Raw genomic sequence first — 18,037 nt, 5'->3', positions numbered from 1 at the left:
GTTCTGAAGGGTCATGTGACACTGAAGACACACACACCTGATGTGAAGACTTGTTCTTGCTCACAGCGCCTTCTAGAGGATAATAATGCAGTCAGAGACACACACACACACACACCTGTAGAAATGGTTACACATGTGGTTATTACGCACAATGAGAAAATGAACAATAACTGAAAAATGTTCCTTCTGTTAGTTGAGTTATTTTATCTTAACTTGACAAAATGACAAAACACAACAAAATTACTTAAAACTTTAATTAAAATTTAAATCATAACAACATATAAAAATAAAAACTGATTTAAAATTTTAATTAAAAACAATTACAGTCTCTCAGTGATTTAAAAATAATGTGCCAAAAACAATAGCACAATACACAAACGTCTAATTGTTTTTAATTAAGATATTACACTTAACATTTTTAAAAGACGTTTACTTTTTAACAATTTAAATATAACCTATACCTTTCACATTACAGGTGTGTGTGACGTACAGCCACGTATGAGATTCGTTTGATTGTCGTGAAAATAACGTCAACAATCCTTTAAAAATGCCGTTCTTCTATAAGTATGGATGTTTCATATTCATATTTACAGAGACAGGAATATCTGCAGTGGATTAGAGATCAGACAAACGTAAGCCGCTTTAGAGTCTTGTTAAACTTTATTTGGTCTTGCTCCTTTTTTCAGTCTTTCTTTGTTTTTATTTAAAATGTAAAAAGTTCCACAGGTTAAAAACCATTACAATTAGACAAACACACAATCAGCACAACATCAGGCGTTCTTACGACACACACAAACAAATGGAGTGATTAGGACCAGCCCATTGAAAGACACACACACACACACTATTTCGCATTAGCTTGAGATAAAGCACGACTCCTCGAACGGGAGATCGGACAGAAACACACAGAGGGGAAAGAGTTCAGATGCGTCTCCTGTTTTCAGTCTTTCTGTTGAGACACAGCGGTCTTGAGTTATATTTCTGTGTCCCGTCCCTCCAGTGACGAACATCTACAGCCCGTAGTGAGCATCCCAACGGGGATGTGTCTCGCTCCAGTGTTAAGGCCTCAGTGATAAATACTAATAGCTTCACAACGTCATTATCTTCACACACACACACACACACGAGGAGAAACGCTCTGCTCCACCTGAACTAGCTGTGGGGTTTAGTGTTCCCACATCTATGGAGGATTGGTAGAAAAATAAAAAAGAGAATCACTTTAGTTTAACAAAATGTATTCTTATTCCATGGCAGAAAAACAACTCAATTCAAGAAAAAATTGCGAGATTTAACTCTATGAGAAATGTATCAAATTATCAGATTAAAGTCGCAATAATTCTTTTTTATTAGATCATTTCATGTAGGGCAGCGGCTAAGTGATATAATCGTTCAGTTTATGGTACAAGCGTGACAATTGGCATGAGCCGTCTCCATTGGTCACTTGACAAGAAAATTGTCCGAGCCACTTGAAATTTCAAGATGGCCGATACCCTAGTAGAGCAGTTAAGTGATGTAGTGGTTTATTTGGTGATACAAGCATGAAAATTGGCATGAGCAACCCTTTCTTGTCAAGCAACCCGTAGAGACTGCTCATGCCAATTTTCATGCTTGTATCACCAAATAAACCCCTATATCACTTAACTGCTCCACTAAGGTGTCGGCCATCTTGAAAAATGGCCGCCATCTTGAAATTTCAAGTAGCTGTGGGTGGCTTATTGTCTAGTGACCATCAGAGACTGCTCATGCCAATTTTCATGCTTGTATCACCCAATAAACCCCTAAATCATTTAACTCCTCCACTAAGGTGTCAGCCATCTTGAAAAATGGCCACCATCTTGAAATTTCAAGTGGTTTCTTGTCAAGTGACCCATGCCAATTTTCACACTTGTATCATAAACTGAACGATTCTGCCAAACATAAGCACTTAGCCGCTCCACTAATGGTTGCAAAAAAAGGAGAAACTAAGAATTCGGAGTGAATTCTAATGCAAACTCAAAATTACAAGTTTTTAATTTGCGAAAAAGAGGGTCAAAGTTGTGATATCAAAAATGCAAATATCCTTTCTTTCTTTCATAGCAGAAAAAAATACATCTCGCAATTTGGACTTGTTTTCTTGCATTCTGTAACTCAGAATTATGAGTTAATAACTAATTGTGAAACAAGCTCGCAACTGTGAGAAATCTATAGAATTATCAGATCAAAGTTGTATTTTATTACTTCATGGCGAAAAAAAAATTGCAAGAGTCAAAGTTATGAGAGATAAAATTTGCAACCGAAGTTCCGAATTAAAGTCTGATTGCAATAAACATTTTATTTATTATTTCATGGTGAAAAAAAAAGAAGAAAAAAAGTGTCCTAATTGCGAAACCGAAAAAGTCAAAATACTGAGATAAACATTTGCAATTACCGTTTATTTAACGAAAAAAAAATTTGCACGACGTAAGCTCGCAACTGTGAGAAATATATCCAATTATTAGATAAAAAGGTGAACTACCTTCTTTTATTACTTGAATAATAAAGCGTAGAGTGTAGTCTTCTCCTGAGGTCAGAGGTCGCAGAGCGTTTCTCTTCTCCGCTCGAGCGAGATCTGGGAAACGTTCTTTGGCACAGGCGTTGGGATTAAACAGGGATAGGATAAACCTGGGCTGAGTCATACGAGCAGTCGACCGCAAACACCCGATACACTTCAAGCCAAATGCAAAAATTCATTAGCGTGAAAGTTTAAAAACGTAATCAGGCCAAAACAGAGTTAGTTTGGAGTTTGTTTCGGGAAACACCTTTGAATTGTCATTGGTCGGTGGTGCTGATGATGATGTAATAGGTGGGTGTCGCTCTGAGGCTCCGCCTTCTTTGCCATTTTTTTTCTTCAGTTTGTCGAGGTCAGAATTGCTCAAGTATTTGGTGCTTGTTACCCCTAAGAGCGAGCGATGAAAAGAGCGGGTCGACCCGTCCCAGAGGAAACAAGAGGTTCTGGGATGACCAACACTCAACACTCGTCCATTCCCAGAGTAAAGGGGAATCTCCTGGGGTTTGACTTCCCAGAGTTAGCGTGGATTAGAGCCGCACGACATTGGACAAACTGACATCGCGATATTTATTGAGATATATATCAGCCAATATATCGGTTATCGGCTTTCAATTAAAGCATTATCAGTTATTAGTATCGGCCAAAATGATCATATCGGTGCATTGCTTGAATTCACATGTGCCGGATGTGGGCCGGATGTGGACCGTGTTGAATCCACATGTGCCGGATGTGCAGGGCTGGATTAAGAGTTCAGGGGGCCCTGGGCACAATGTCTTGTAGGCCCCCTCTTAAAATGTCACATTTTAATATGGCATTTACAGTTTTACTGACTTAAAATTAACTTTGTTAAACTATGCTGGAGTAAAGTTCATAAATGGTTGTTCTTTCCTATAGGAATTTGTAAAACTATGTTGGGTGGACCCTTAATATAGCATTTATAGTTTTACTGATTTACAGGGGGGTTCGGGGGCATGCTCCCCCGCAAGAAAATGTTATAAGTTTTAAGGTTAAATGCATCAATCTCGTGCTCTCTGAGAGATCACAATTAAGAGCTTCAACCCATGAACTGCTCGTTGAACAAAGAAAACGCATTGATTTGTACCAGGACAATAAACAGGGCTCAAACATCTCATCGAGTCTCAGTCGACCTTACATTATCAATGGAGTTTTAGGATCCCAAACAATTATTATAATAATGTAATAATGATTTATAGAATTATTCCTGACGTAAAATCCATAAAGCCTATAAATGTACTATATAAATGAAAATGAATATTTCAAAAGTAGCCTATATTTTAGTCGACATTACGCTATAATATAGGAAAATTAAAATACTTTTGTCCTTATTTCTTCACTTGCAAGAAATAAACCCTTGAGCTTGTATTTAGGAGAAAACACCACATGACCATCCTGATCGAGTGAGCAAAGTGCACACTTTTCTTTAATTCACCCAGCACTAACGGGATGCCTATTCTTAAAGTGTTGTGCTATTTTATAAAGGCAACAATCCATATCATGGTTTCGATTTTAGTTCGTTGGCAAAATAACACGCTAGAGACCTATGTTAGGTTAAACATTTTACATCTCATATGTGTTGGGAAAAGGGAGAAGAGACTTCGGCAAAAGGCGGATTCGAACTCGGGTCGAGCGCAACAGAACCTGACTCACGCGCTCTGCGCTCTACGACCTGCACCACTGTGACGTGACCGGCGTCTTTTTTCATTAAACTCAGGCACTTAGTGCAAACATACGCTCCGTTTTATCAAACCGTCCCTCGCGGCCTCGAAACACTACCGGCCCACCGGGGAAACTCCCGACCCTCCCGACTGCCACTGGTGTCCAGGGCCCCTTAGAGGTGCCCCAAGTGCCCAGTTGCCCTAATGGTTAATCAAGCCCTGCAGATGTGGGCTGGATCTGGACCGTGTTGAATCCACATGAACCAGATGTGGGCTGGATCTGGACCGTGTTGAATCCAAATGTACCAGATGTGGGCCGGATCTGGACCGTGTTGAATCCACATGTACCAGATGTGGGCCGGATCTGGACCAGATTAGCAGGTGATTTTCTTGTGAGTTTGGACTGTGATTATTCGTACTGTTTTCGACCAGTATCGCGATGTCAGTTTAATCTGGGCGTACGGTGCAGCCCTGTTATGGGCCAGGGTTCAGAAGCGTTCGTCTCTGGGCAGCGCCGGGGACCGGAACGGGCTGAGGCCGAGGCTCCTGCGGGGGTGGACCCGCTCTTCCACCGGCCGAGCCCAGCCCAGGTCTATGAGCGGGGAGTCGGCCAGGTTCAGCGGGGCGACCCGCAGAGACAGATTCGGGCTGCCGTTGGTCGAGCAGGGCGCCGAGCGCGAGGTCGGGAAGGGGGTGGAGAAGGGGTCGAAGGTTGATCCGTGGTCCGAGTTCATGGAAGGGTCCACCTTCAGATTGAAGGGGTCACAGTCCGGCGAGGGGAAGGGGTCACAGTTCGTGAAGGGGTTGTTGGGCGAGGGCTGGAAGCCCAGGCGAGGGCTCGTGGGACTGCTGGCGGGCTTCCTAACGCCGGCTCGGTCCAAGGCGCCGGCCGATACGAAGCTCCAGGGGTCGATGCGGGGCCGGTTCGGGGACGGGCGTGGGCGAGGCACGATGTTGACCTCCAGACGACGGGTTTTGGGGCTCCACAAACGGGGGTCCGGGTACAGGGCGAACGGCATCGGGGACTTGTCCTCCGCCTCAAACGTGTCTTGACACAACGGAAGATCCAACACTAGTAAAGAGAGAAGGGAATCAGCGTCAGTTCACCAGTGCTTTGGATAAATGCACTAACATAATCTGAACCAATGACGCCCCATTCACAGACAGTATCAACTGCAGTGCTTAGTTTCACTAGTAACATCAGTTTGGGCTGTTTTGTGTTAAACATTTACTGGTTTTGAACAGTAGTTCATATTTCAATATTCAAAATATAACTTAAAAAAATATCATTTTATTCTAATAGAGCAAGTTTTTAGGCTCTCCTAGAACAGGTTCTCCTGCTTGAATGTTGATTATTCTCCTCATATTCTCCGTTGTTGCGGCTCCTCTCTTCCCAGTCTGTCAGTAACGCTCTGTTTACTTCCTGTCTCTATGAAGCCCCTCCTCCTGAAAAGCACACTGTGCTCTGATTGGTCGGCTGAAGGGGTGTGTTTTGATTGGTCGAGCGCTTTGTGTGTGTTTGGGGAAAGTCCCGCCCCTTTCCATAACCGCCAGTTTAACACACTACTAACTAACTCAAGCAGGCCCCGCCCCTTTATTGTGCTCATTAATTATTATAATGAGGTATTTTGTGACGTGTTCGTTCCCGGAGAAACTCGAGACTACAGTTTCAGGAGTTCAGGAAACCTGACGCTGATGTAGAGGAGAACTGGAGCTTCTTCATGATCAAACAGGACGCAAGTCCTCTTTAAAACATAAATATCCTAGCATTATTTATGCAATTGTAATTGCAGTGTAAACACATCTAAATCATGATTTGCAGTGAAAAAGTGGACTTTGTTGATGCCGATTTCATTTGATTGGGAACAACCTGTTTAAAGATGCTTTTATCCAAAGAAACGAATACGTTTTTATCATTTAGACCCATGACTTTGGCATTGCGAGCTAAAACAGTAAATGCAACTAAAACAAAATGAGATTTGTGCAGTAATTAATGCAATGGGATTTCTAGACAGCCGATTGTCCGAAATTTAATATGCAATTCTAATTGAAAAGAGTGATTGAAAAAAAGAAACTGCACAATAAATGTAAGTTAGTGAAGGGGCGAGTGTTACCCAGCTGTGCGGAGTGCAGTCCGTGACTCGCCCTCCTCCTGCGCTCTCCGCTCTGAAGCGAGACCTCGCCGTCTCCGTTGGCGTGAGCCGTCCAGTCTCCGGCACCGTCCTGCGTCCTGCGCTCCCGGTCCCGGTCCCGGGGGTTCGGGGGCGGCGGCGTCAGCATTAGCGGCTTGATCTCGGGAGGCTTCAGGGAGTCCAGGAAGCCCCGGGGCAGAGAGTCTGTGCTGAAGGAGATCAGATCTCCCACGGGCTCCGGCACGGGCTCCGGCACGGGCTCCGGCACGGGCAGGTGAGTGCGGGACGAGGCCCGCGGCGGGGGGGTGGGGGGGTGCTGGGCCTCGAGGCAGCGCCCCAGAGCGACGGACGCCAGCAGGGCGGCGCTGCTGAGCAGAGAACGGTGTGTGTTCTTCGCCAGACCCCGGGGATCCGGCTTCGGGGAACCACAGGGGGACGAACCCCCTTCCTCACTCTCTGAACCCTCTGACACACACACACACACACAAATATGAGACATATATACACTTTCAGTCAAAATATTTAAAGTGTAATTTATTCCTGTGATCAAAGCTGAGTTTATCATCATTACTCCAGTCTTCAGTGTCACATGACCCTTCAGAAATCACTCTAATATGAGGATCTGATGATCAACAAACATTTATGATGAAAACAATTGTGTTTTTTTTTTTCAAGATTCTTTGATGAACAAAGTTCAAAAGAACAACATTTATCTGGAATAGAATCTTTTGTAACATTAAACACTAGCGTTGAAAAGTCTGGGGTCAGTCAGATTTCTTTTTGGTGGGAAAGAAATAAAATTAATATTAAAAAATATTAATCACAGATGAATTTAATTGATCAAAAATTACAGTAAAGACATTTATAATTTTACAAAAGATTATTTTTTAAATAAATGTTGTTCTTTTGAACTTTTTATTCATCAAAGAATCATGAAAAAAAATGTACGCAACTGCAATCAAAAGTTTTCCTCATATTAGAGTGATTTCTGAAGGGTCATGTGACACTGAAGACTGGAGTAATGATGATAAATTCAGCTTTGATCACAGGAATAAATTACATTTTACTGTATATTCACATAATAAAACAAATTTTACATTGCATTATTGTAATAAATTGTCACTGTTTTTACTATATTTTTTTGTTTTGTGTCTAAAACAAATAAATGCAATTTATTTGTAAAAAATATATTATATATAATAAATTGAATATTATATGAAATAAATTCTTTTAAAAACATAAAAAAATCATACAGATCCAAAACTTTTAAATGGCATTTTATATAGATAGATAGATGTGTGTGTGTGTGTTACCGTTGTGGCTGGATGGTGTGACGGGTCTATACTCCTCGAAATCAGCTTTAGATTCGTCATTCTCATTACTGTCCATATCCAGGAGTTTGGCTCTCATCGACAGACTGACACACACACACACACACACACACACATTAGACCACTTGACTTCCTCTGTTTTGCACACAAACGCTTGAGCAAACGCTCACCTGTTCTCCGGCGCACTGAGTCGCAGGATCTTGGGGCTCTTGGGGCTCAGATGAGGAGTGAACCTCCTCTCGCCGTTGGCTTGCTTGAGAGGAAGAGACTCCAGTGGCCAGACCGAACTCCACTTACTCTCACTGGGACTCACTGGGACACACACAGATGTGATGAAACAACAGCGCCGCCATGTGGCGCCAGTGAATCTGAAGAGGCTCACAAACGCATGTTCACACAATCATTTACAGGTCCCGTAGGTGGATATATCTGTACACACTCACGCTGTATTGCTCGGAAGCGCGGGCCGATGGACGGAGAGCCCAGATCTGGAGAGTTACGCCTCTTCTCCAAGCCCGGAGACGCCTGCACCGTGATCTTATGGATGAAATCTACAAGCCAGATCTACAGTCAACACTAGTCATCAACACAACAGACATACTACGAACAAAAACAGTGTTTCAGTTTTCTCATCAATGATCTTCTTTCAGACTAGGGGAAAGAAAACATACAAAAATACACTGTTTAAGTGTATACTATAAACAGTACTAATACTGTTTATTTATTCCATTTATCTATTTGCATCCGCACATTTCAGTTACAATATATGAAGAGTTCAGATGCAAAAGCCTCTAAGTGCCATTTGAAATTTTCTTCTAGAATGATCATTTTTATCAAGTTTGTATATTTAAGTTCAGTAATTTCACTTAAATTGCAATGAAGATTACCTATTAATTGTAATTTAAGTAAAATTACTGAACTTAAATATACAAGCTTGATAAAAATGATCATTTTAGAAGAAAATTTCAAATGGCACTTAGAGGCTTTAGCATCTGAACTCTTCATATATCAATAAATTAACTTTTTCTCCAGTTCAGTGACACGTACATACACCAAAATTTAGAGTTTTATTCACATCTATATTTTGAAGGTTTTTACTGAGGGGTTTGTTCATATATCACTCAAAAACATTTTTATACCATTTTATTCCTAAAAACAAGCAGAAAATGTGTTTTTTTCCATCTGTTGACTGTTTTCTGATTTATGGAGTGATAAAAAGAGTAATCAAAAAACCCTTCTATAAAAACCTTTAACTCTAATATGTCAACAAAATCAATCAAGAATTTGGAAATTGACTTTATCCAGCGTTCATATTAATCTCCTGGAACGTAAATTAGTGCATATTTACTTATTTAATTTGCATTTTTACACAACATTTCAGAAAACTTGTAATACAAATCAATTGTCTTAATTTTTTTTTTTGTTCATTATGTTCATTTTCCCCCATTCACCAGTGCATCTAGTCTGGACAGAGAAACCACATGTTAATTATTACTAACGATGTGCAGAAATGTGTGTGTGTGTTCTGCTCTCTGCTGTTTTTTCCATTCTAGTGTCATAACACCTAATTAATGTGTGATTGCAGCTCATTAATATCTTAAATCAAGAGAGTGTAATAATTAGAGGCTCTGATTTGCTTAAATACACTGATCGCAACAGATTAGCTGCTACTCTGCACATCCCAGCAGCAGCAGCGGTGCAATCATAAAATAAAAGGCCTGAACATCCTAGAAACTGCATAATGTACTAAAATAATCCAGAACTGTCTATCAGCCACACTAAAACTGATCTGAGAACTTCTGCTCATATTTCATTACCATTTTCTAAACTATAGCGAATAAAGTGTGATCATGTAAAAAATGTTGAAGGTGTCTGAATACAATTTGACTGGTTTTTGGACTCACACATGAATTATGTTGAATATCTGTTCAATTTAACTCCACAATTAGATAATACCAGTAATATAATATAGTATAATACCTTTCTTTCTTTCTGTCTTTCTTTCTTTCTTTCTTTCTTATAAGGGGTGTGTTTGGACATTCATTCCCCCGGGGCGATAAGTCTCACGCCAAGCTAAAATCATAAGTTGGCAGCTCTGGCTTTAAGTGCGGTGACATGTAAACTGTGATGAACCGTGTGTGTGTGCCTCACCCTGCGGCATGCTGATCTTCTCCCCGTTCTTCACCTTCAGCTTGTGCTTCTTGAAGGTCCCCTTGCGCTTCTTGACGTTGGGCTTCTGGTTGTGGTTGAGGTGAAGGATGAGCAGGGACAGCTCTCGCTCGAACACGTCCTGCTCCCACTGGGCCAGCTGCTGCTCCCGCTGACGGAGGAACTCCTCATGAGACTTCTGCTCCAGAGCCGCACGCTTCAGCTCCTCCTCACGGCAGCGCAGCTCCTACACACACACACACACACACACACACACACACACACAGGTGTTCGGGTCATCTTAAAGAACTACATAAGCTAATAATCTAAAACAGCTCAAAAACAAAATGAAAACTGACAACTTATGTCTAATTTTTATTCATTTTCGTGTAATTTTTTTATTTAACCCTCAGGTGCTCTTCGGTCATTTCTGACCGAAAAATTTTCTGTTTTGAATTTCTAAAAATCACAGCTTCATCGGAATGTTACGAAACTTGGTGACTTTTATGGCATTATGTATGTGAACACACAAAAAAATTGAGGTCATGATCCGAGCAGGCTAAGTGGTCGTAAAAAAAATAGTCACACTTGTGCTCTTCGGTCAAAAATGACCCCCATAAGAAATGAATGGGAAAATGTAAAAAATGAAAAAAAAAATTGTGAATTTTTGTTTTTTTTTGTCACATTTTTTAATAAGAAATAGTTTTTGAGATTGTTTCAACTATATATTCAAATCCACCACCAACAACAAAAAATGTGTTCATAAACAGCTGGGGAATTCACATGCCTCTCCATAGAGAGCTGTACATGCCATCTAGTGGTTCTACGCTTTTTCTCTATACTGTAACCAGATGGTGCTAATTTTCTTCAAAAAATATTTTTTTTTTTCTGAAGGCCTAGACTCTATATTAAACTAAAATACTGTGTTAATATTTTTTTGAAAAAAATAATATATATATAGAAAAATATATATATTTTTCCATGGCAAAAATAAACCATAAATATTGCATAAATATTAATAAATTCAAATAAATTGTCTCAAAATACTAAATTAAAAACAATAAATATTATAGAACAAAAATAAATTGCATTGGTTTTACTGGGATGGAGAAAGTTTCATTTTTAGGTGTGCGGTCACTTTTGACCAGGAAGATAACAAGTGTGACTCCGAAACGAAGAGCACCTGAGGGTTAAGAACCAAAGATTCTCAGTGTCTTGGAAAACCTGGGAATTTTAAAAGTGGGATCACTTTGAAAAGTCTATGAAATGCCATCGTTATTAGCGTTATTGATTATAATGTAAAACCATAGTGAACAGGGCTGTCACGATATTAGATTTTTCACACCACGCTAATTATATATTTTTTATAAACCCGATGTGTGAGTGATTGACCATTAACACATGAAAGCAGAGAGCAGTGATCAGGTTTAACAGGTCTGATCTATCCCATGATGCACCTTCTCTTTAGCCCGCAGCTCGTCGAACATGTCCTGGATCTCCAGCTTCCAGTCCTCCTGGAGAGAGTGGAAGGAGTCCTGCGGCATCTCCTCCTTCACCTGCTCCTCCAGCGCCGTCAGCTGCTCCAGGATAGAGCTGAAACTGGGCCGCCGGTGCGGGTCCTGGTCCCAGCACTCTGACACACACACACACAGCATTTAATGAAACTTAACGGGCAAAGCTAGTCAAGACAGACTTTGTTGTGGGTTTGACAAAGACTTGAATCATTTTAAAAGCTTGAAGGTTTTACAGGCCATACAATCAGAAAGACCGTCAGATACTCTACTGATAAAAAGTTAAAAATAGTACGTATGGGTGGATGGATGGGTATGGATGGATGGACGGACGGACGGACGAATGGATGGAAGAATGGACGGACGGGTATGGATGGGTGGATGTGTAGGCGGATGGATGGATTGATGGATGGACGGATGGATGGATGGATGGATGAGTGGAAGGATGGATGGATGGATGGATGTATGGATGTATGTATGTAGGATGGATGGATGGATGGATGGATGGGTGGATGGATGGATGAGTGGATGGATGGATGGATGGTGGACGGGTAGATGGATGGTGGACAGATGGATGGGTATGGATGGATGGATGGATGCATGTAGGATGAATGGATGGATGGATAGTGGACGGGTATGGATGGATGGATATATGGATGGGTGGATGGATGGATGGATGGTGGACGGATATGGATGGGTGGATGGATGGTGGATGGGTATGGATGGGTGGATGGATGGATGGATGGGTGGTGGACGGGCATGGATGGGTGGATGGATGGATGGTGGATGGGTATGGATGGGTGGGTGGATGGATGGATGGGTGAATGGACGGGTAGATGGATGGGTATGGATGGATGGATGGATGCATGTAGGATGAATGGATGGATGGATAGTGGACGGGTATGGATGGGTAGATGGATGGATGGATGGTGGACGGGTATGGATGGGTGGATGGATGGATGGTGGACGGGTATGGGTGGATGGATGGATGGTGGATGGATGGATTGATGGGTGGATGGATGGATGGATAGATGGATGGATGGATGGAAGAATGGACGGACGGGTATGAATGGGTGGATGGATGGATGGATGTATGTAGGATGGGTGGATGGGTGGATGGATGAGTGGATGGATGCACGGACGGATGGACGGATGTGAGGATGGATGGATGGATGGATGGAAGAATGGATGGACGGGTATGAATGGCTGGATGGATGGATGGGTGGATGGATGGATGGATGGATGGACAGACAGGCGAATGGATGGATGGAAGAATGGACGGATGGGTATGAATGGGTGGATGGATGGATGTATGTAGGATGGATGGATGGATGGGTGGGTGGGTGGATGGATGAGTGGATGGATGGATGGATGGATGGATGGACGGGTAGATGGATGGTGGACAGATGGATGGGTATGGATGGATGGATGGATGCATGTAGGATGAATGGATGAATGGATGGATGGATAGTGGATGGGTGGATGGGTGGATGGATGGATGGTGGACGGGTATGGATGGTGGATGGGTATGGATGGGTGGATGGATGGATGGTGGACGGGTATGGATGGATGGTGGATGGGTATGGATGGATGGATGGGTGGATGGATGGGTGGATGGATGGATGGTGGATGGGTATGGATGGGTGGATGGATGGATGGTGGACGGGTGTGTGGATGGATGGATGGATGGATGGATGGATGGGTGGATGGATGGGTGGATGGATGGATGGTGGATGGGTATGGATGGGTGGATGGATGGATGGTGGACGGGTGTGTGGATGGATGAGTGGATGGATGGGTGGATGGATGGATGGGTATGGATGGGTGGATGGATGGATGGTGGACGGGTGTGTGGATGGATGGATGGATGGTGGACGGGTGTGTGGATGGATGGATGGATGGATGGGTGGGTGGATGGATGAGTGGATGGATGGGTGGATGGATGGATGGTGGACGGGTGTGTGGATGGATGGATGGATGGTGGACGGGTGTGTGGATGGATGGATGGATGAGTGGATGGATGGATGGATGGATGGACAGGTAGATGGATGGTGGACAGATGGATGGGTATGGATGGATGGATGGATGCATGTAGGATGAATGGATGGATGGATAGTGGACGGGTATGGATGGGTGGATGGATGGATGGTGGATGTGTATGGATGGGTGGATGGATGGATGGGCGGACAGGCGAATGGATGGATGGAAGAATGGACGGACGGGTATGAGTGGGTGGATGGATGGATGCATGTAGGATGGATGGATGGATGAGTGGATGGATGGATGGTGGACGGGTAGATGGATGGTGGACAGATGGATGGGTATGGATGGATGGATGGATGGATGCATGTAGGATGAATGGATGGATGGATAGTGGACGGGTATGGATGGATCGATGGATGGTGGACGGGTATGGGTGGATGGATGGATGGTGGATGGATGGATGGTGGATGGATGGATGGATAGATGGATGGATGGATGGAAGAATGGACGGACGGGTATGAATCGGTAGATGGATGGATGGATGTATGTAGGATGGGTGGATGGGTGGATGGATGGATGGATGGAAGAATGGATGGACGGTATGAATGGCTGGATGGATGGATGTATGTAGGATGGATGGATGGATGGATGGATGCATGTAGAAAGGACCCACCGGACATGAGCATGGCGAAGGGTTCAGGACAGGTGGAGGGGATCGGAAGCGTCAGTTTGTTTACAGCGACTCCATACGCCACAGCCAGACCATCAATCCCTCGGTACGGGACCTCACCAGTCAGAAGCTCCCATAATAACACACCATAACTGGAGAGAGAGAGCGAGAGGGAGAGAGAGAGAGAGAGAGAGAGAGAGAGAGAGAGAGAGAGAGAGAGAGAGAGGGGGGGAGAGAGGGGGAGAGAGAGAGAGAGAATTCTTTGTTTATTTCAACACTCCTTTAATGCAACTATCCTTAATTAGTATAATCAGTTCCTAAATGAGTGCACAGATATACACATTCAGTTCATATCAAATACCCAAATCAAACACAACACATGAACAAACTGCAAACTCTCAGTGATCATTTTACACAGAGGCCCCTTACAACACCAAACCAGTCAAGACAGACGTCCCCATCACCTTGTAACGCCGAAACTCAATTAAAATCCTGGATTTCACTCAGTTAAAGAACACAAGTTGCATTTCATTCATTTCTTATTTTTCTAGTGTCATAAGAGAGAGAGAGAGATAGAGAGAGAGAGAGAGAGAGAGAGATAGAGAGAGAGAGAGAGAGAGAGAGAGAGATAGAGAGAGAGAGTGTGGGAGTGAGACGCCCACAGCAGTTTTATATAGTCGTATAATTACAGCATATACACACACACACACACACACAAGAGCATCTCGCTCCGCTTGAACACACAGATCCGAGGGCCGTAAAGCCCCGCGAGGCTGCCGTAACTGGAGAATCGAGACGTGTAAATTAGACGAGAACATCCGATGTTTCCCTGCAGAGGAAAAGCGAGTATTAAAGGGAAACGGCGAAGCGGTGCGTCTAGTTTGTGTGTGTGGGCGATGAATTTAAAGCCAGTTAATCTGAGAGCAGCGCTGACATTCAGCTGAGCTTATTAGAGGAAATCAAGCGCTTCCAGAGCATCTGAACAGATTTACACACAGTCCTCAGCTTTGAGAACATTTGAGAAACGCTTTCGCAATCGGTCGCGAAAAGTTACTGTAATTGTCGAAGACCGTTAACGAATGATTGCTGCCGCCGGGACGCACCGGTCACCTCAGCCTCCATTCGCCTCTCCAGCCAACAGTGGGACAATCAGTGCTGATGCCGTACTATATTGTGTTACTCTCTTAAAAAGTAACAAATTGACTTTATTATATTAAATATATTGAATGACATTAGGATATTGTATTCCAAGGTATTGTATCAGAGTAGTAACGAGTTTCCTGTAGGGTGCCGTGACTGATAAAGGTTGGGAAACACTGGGTGAACCGGTAAGTCTTGAAGAGCAGTTGACCTGGTTTGAGTTTGCGTGTGTGTGTGTGTCCCTCACCTCCAGACGTCGCTGCCCTTGGAGAAAGTGGAGGACTTGATGACCTCAGGGGCCATCCAGGCGTACGTGCCCGCCGTGCTCATCTTAGTGGTCTTGTGCCACTCTCTCGCCAGACCGAAATCTGTGATCTTCAGGGTTTTGCCCTCAATGCTGCCGTTCTCTACAGGCTCAGCCAGCAGAACTGAGAGAGAGAGAGAGAGAGAGAGAGACCATACGTTAGACATCACATTTCTCAATAACACACACACACACATAGATTCTCCCCACACAGTGAAGCACACACTGAGAATCCTGTTGATTGTGCCCTGGTAAATTGGTGATTTGATCACACCGAACTTGGAAATAGAGACATCAACAACCAGAGTCACATGATTACCGGGAGCCGCCTGACATCACAGCAAATTTAAAAGTGCTGGCTCGTGTGTTTAAAGTTTGCGTAGAGAGAACTTAAGAGTTTTCTGTGAGAACGGTGTCGTGTTAGCGGCCCTTAAGTTAAAGGGGACATATCATGCAAAATCCACTTTTTTAGCCCTTAAATGCATTTTGTTGTATATTTGGAGTGTTTATAAGTACAGAAAAGATGAAATTATTCTCTTCAGGCGCTTCGTTTATATTTTATATTTTCATATTTTTCAACCTGTTCAGATTTTTCTGTTTTCTATGGCGTTTTTTGAGCAAGTGCGTCACTGTATTTGCAGCAGAACTGACGAATAAGGACATCGACTACCGGTCCAACACTTCCAGCAATCCGCCATTATTATTTCTCGCTGTGATTTTGTAGTCCGAGCTCAATGATGCAGAAGTTACGAGAGGGCAAGTTTAAATGTTCGGTTGTTGGATGTACGTTAGTGACCTGAAGCACTTCAACAGCCTCCACCAGTAACGTTATACAGAAGGGTTTGCCGATTGAATGAGGGGTCAATTCCTTCTATCTTTGGAGACGACGAACAGAGCATTTCGATAAGCTGTAAATATCGTTAATAAAAATAAAGTACTTTACTTTCTTAAAACACATGGTGGTCATGGTTTAGCAGTACCTTTGTCTTTCTGTGTTTTAGTTTTGAAGTAACGTTACACGTCTGCGGTATTATTGTTCTTGAGTTTCATCAATGCTCATTTAGCTGCTTTTCTAAACGCATCATATTATCAATACAGATGTTTGTGGTAAGATTAGACCGTAGTCATTTATCTTGTCAGTGTGCTTGTTTTAACAAGAGAAATAGTCGACTTTCACTAATAACACACAACAGTTAACTCACATACCAATACATCCACATGATGAAGAGGTTGATCTGCAGGTTCGTCGTCGTCTTTATCGACTCGCTCGCTCTGCCTCGAATATGTAAGGCTTGATGGACAAGTCTTCTGTTATTAACGAGTGAATAAAAATGTTCTTTGAAGGTATCGTATATAATCGTATATCTCTAATCAAACTACAATAATGGCCGAACGTGGGGAGTTGAACTCATGGACCTGGAGAGCGGGCGGGGTGTGACGCATCTCCTTTTTATTTAAAGGGGCCGCTTTGAAACGGGTCGCTCACAGACGCACATCAGAAAAGGGGCTTGTGGAGCTTTAATAATCAGGAATTCAGACCCAAACATTGCAGTTATGCTTTATATAGACCACAACGCTATGATTTATGTGCAAAAATGAATGATTTAAAAGCATGATATGTACCCTTTAATAACTAGATCGTTGCGGCGGAAGAGAATCAATTAAAAAAAAAACAATCTACATTGTTAAAAGTGCTGTATAAATGAGGATGACTTGAACTGACACACTCACACACACCCTAAAATACTCACACTCTCACACACTCACACTCACAGTTGCCATTATGGGGTATTGTTTGTAGAATCTTGAGGAAAATAATGAATTTAATTGATTTTGAAATAAGGCTGTGACATAACAAAATGTGGAAAAAGTGAAGCGATGTGAATACTTTCCAGATGCACTGTATGTATGTGTGTGTGTGTGTATATATATATATTATTTTTATTGATGACTATTGAGGGTCAAAAATGTAATTTGAAACATTCTAAATACAAAGACCAGGAGATGAACTCTCTCTCAGGAGGAAGTCAGCACTAGTGTGTGTGTGTGTGTGTGTGTGTGTGTGTGTGACGTCAAAACCATTGCAAAAGGCTGCAGAAGAGAGAGATCTCTGTGCCTGGACAAACACACTCACACACACTGTCAGCGGGCCGGTTTGTGCTGCTGTAAATATTTAGACATGCTGACGGAAATGTGGAACAAAACTGCAGAACATGAAGAAGTGAAACTCGCCATCAAACACCCGACAAAAATAATCCGCTTTTCTCAGTGAGTGACCGACCACTCTCTCTCACTCTCTCTCTCTCTCTCTCTCACTCTCTCTCTCTCTCTCACACTCTCGCTCGCTCGTTTCCGTTGCTGACGTCCCGCTACAGGAAGTGACAAATGAAATTGACGCTTCTAAATAAAACGAGACAGGAATCAAAATCAAAATTAGTTTTTCCTTCACACACACACATGAGCAACACTATAGAAGCATGAGATGTGCTAGATAAACACATCAGGACACACTCATGAATCAAGCGTTCACACACACACGTCCGTCGTCTATCAGAGATGATTGTGTGAGTTCAGTTCGTCTGTGAGTCTCTCTCCTCACTTCCTGTTGCAGAACA

General features: G+C 42.8%; 1 protein-coding gene across 2 annotated transcripts in view; it reads right to left on the bottom strand.

Moving 5' to 3' along the window:
* Positions 1 to 239: 239 nt before the first annotated feature.
* LOC120492165 (mitogen-activated protein kinase kinase kinase 11) overlaps positions 240 to 18,037 on the bottom strand; it is a 32,271-nt gene continuing 14,473 nt past the window's right edge. For both annotated transcript variants that reach the window (XM_039690318.2, XM_039690319.2), the window contains exons 3-11: positions 15,366 to 15,546; positions 13,982 to 14,130; positions 11,272 to 11,447; positions 9,818 to 10,061; positions 8,110 to 8,217; positions 7,837 to 7,978; positions 7,649 to 7,752; positions 6,318 to 6,800; positions 240 to 5,275 (exon numbers count right to left, since the gene is read on the bottom strand). In XM_039690318.2, coding sequence (XP_039546252.2) covers positions 4,692 to 5,275; positions 6,318 to 6,800; positions 7,649 to 7,752; positions 7,837 to 7,978; positions 8,110 to 8,217; positions 9,818 to 10,061; positions 11,272 to 11,447; positions 13,982 to 14,130; positions 15,366 to 15,546 — 2,171 coding nt within the window. In that variant the 3' untranslated portion in view covers positions 240 to 4,691. The remainder of the gene's footprint in view (positions 5,276 to 6,317; positions 6,801 to 7,648; positions 7,753 to 7,836; positions 7,979 to 8,109; positions 8,218 to 9,817; positions 10,062 to 11,271; positions 11,448 to 13,981; positions 14,131 to 15,365; positions 15,547 to 18,037) is intronic.

Source organism: Pimephales promelas, chromosome 1 (assembly GCF_988280905.1).
Source record: "Pimephales promelas chromosome 1, fPimPro1.hap1.1, whole genome shotgun sequence".
Classification (NCBI taxonomy): domain Eukaryota; kingdom Metazoa; phylum Chordata; class Actinopteri; order Cypriniformes; family Leuciscidae; genus Pimephales; species Pimephales promelas.
This window is presented reverse-complemented; position numbering and strand designations above follow the sequence as displayed.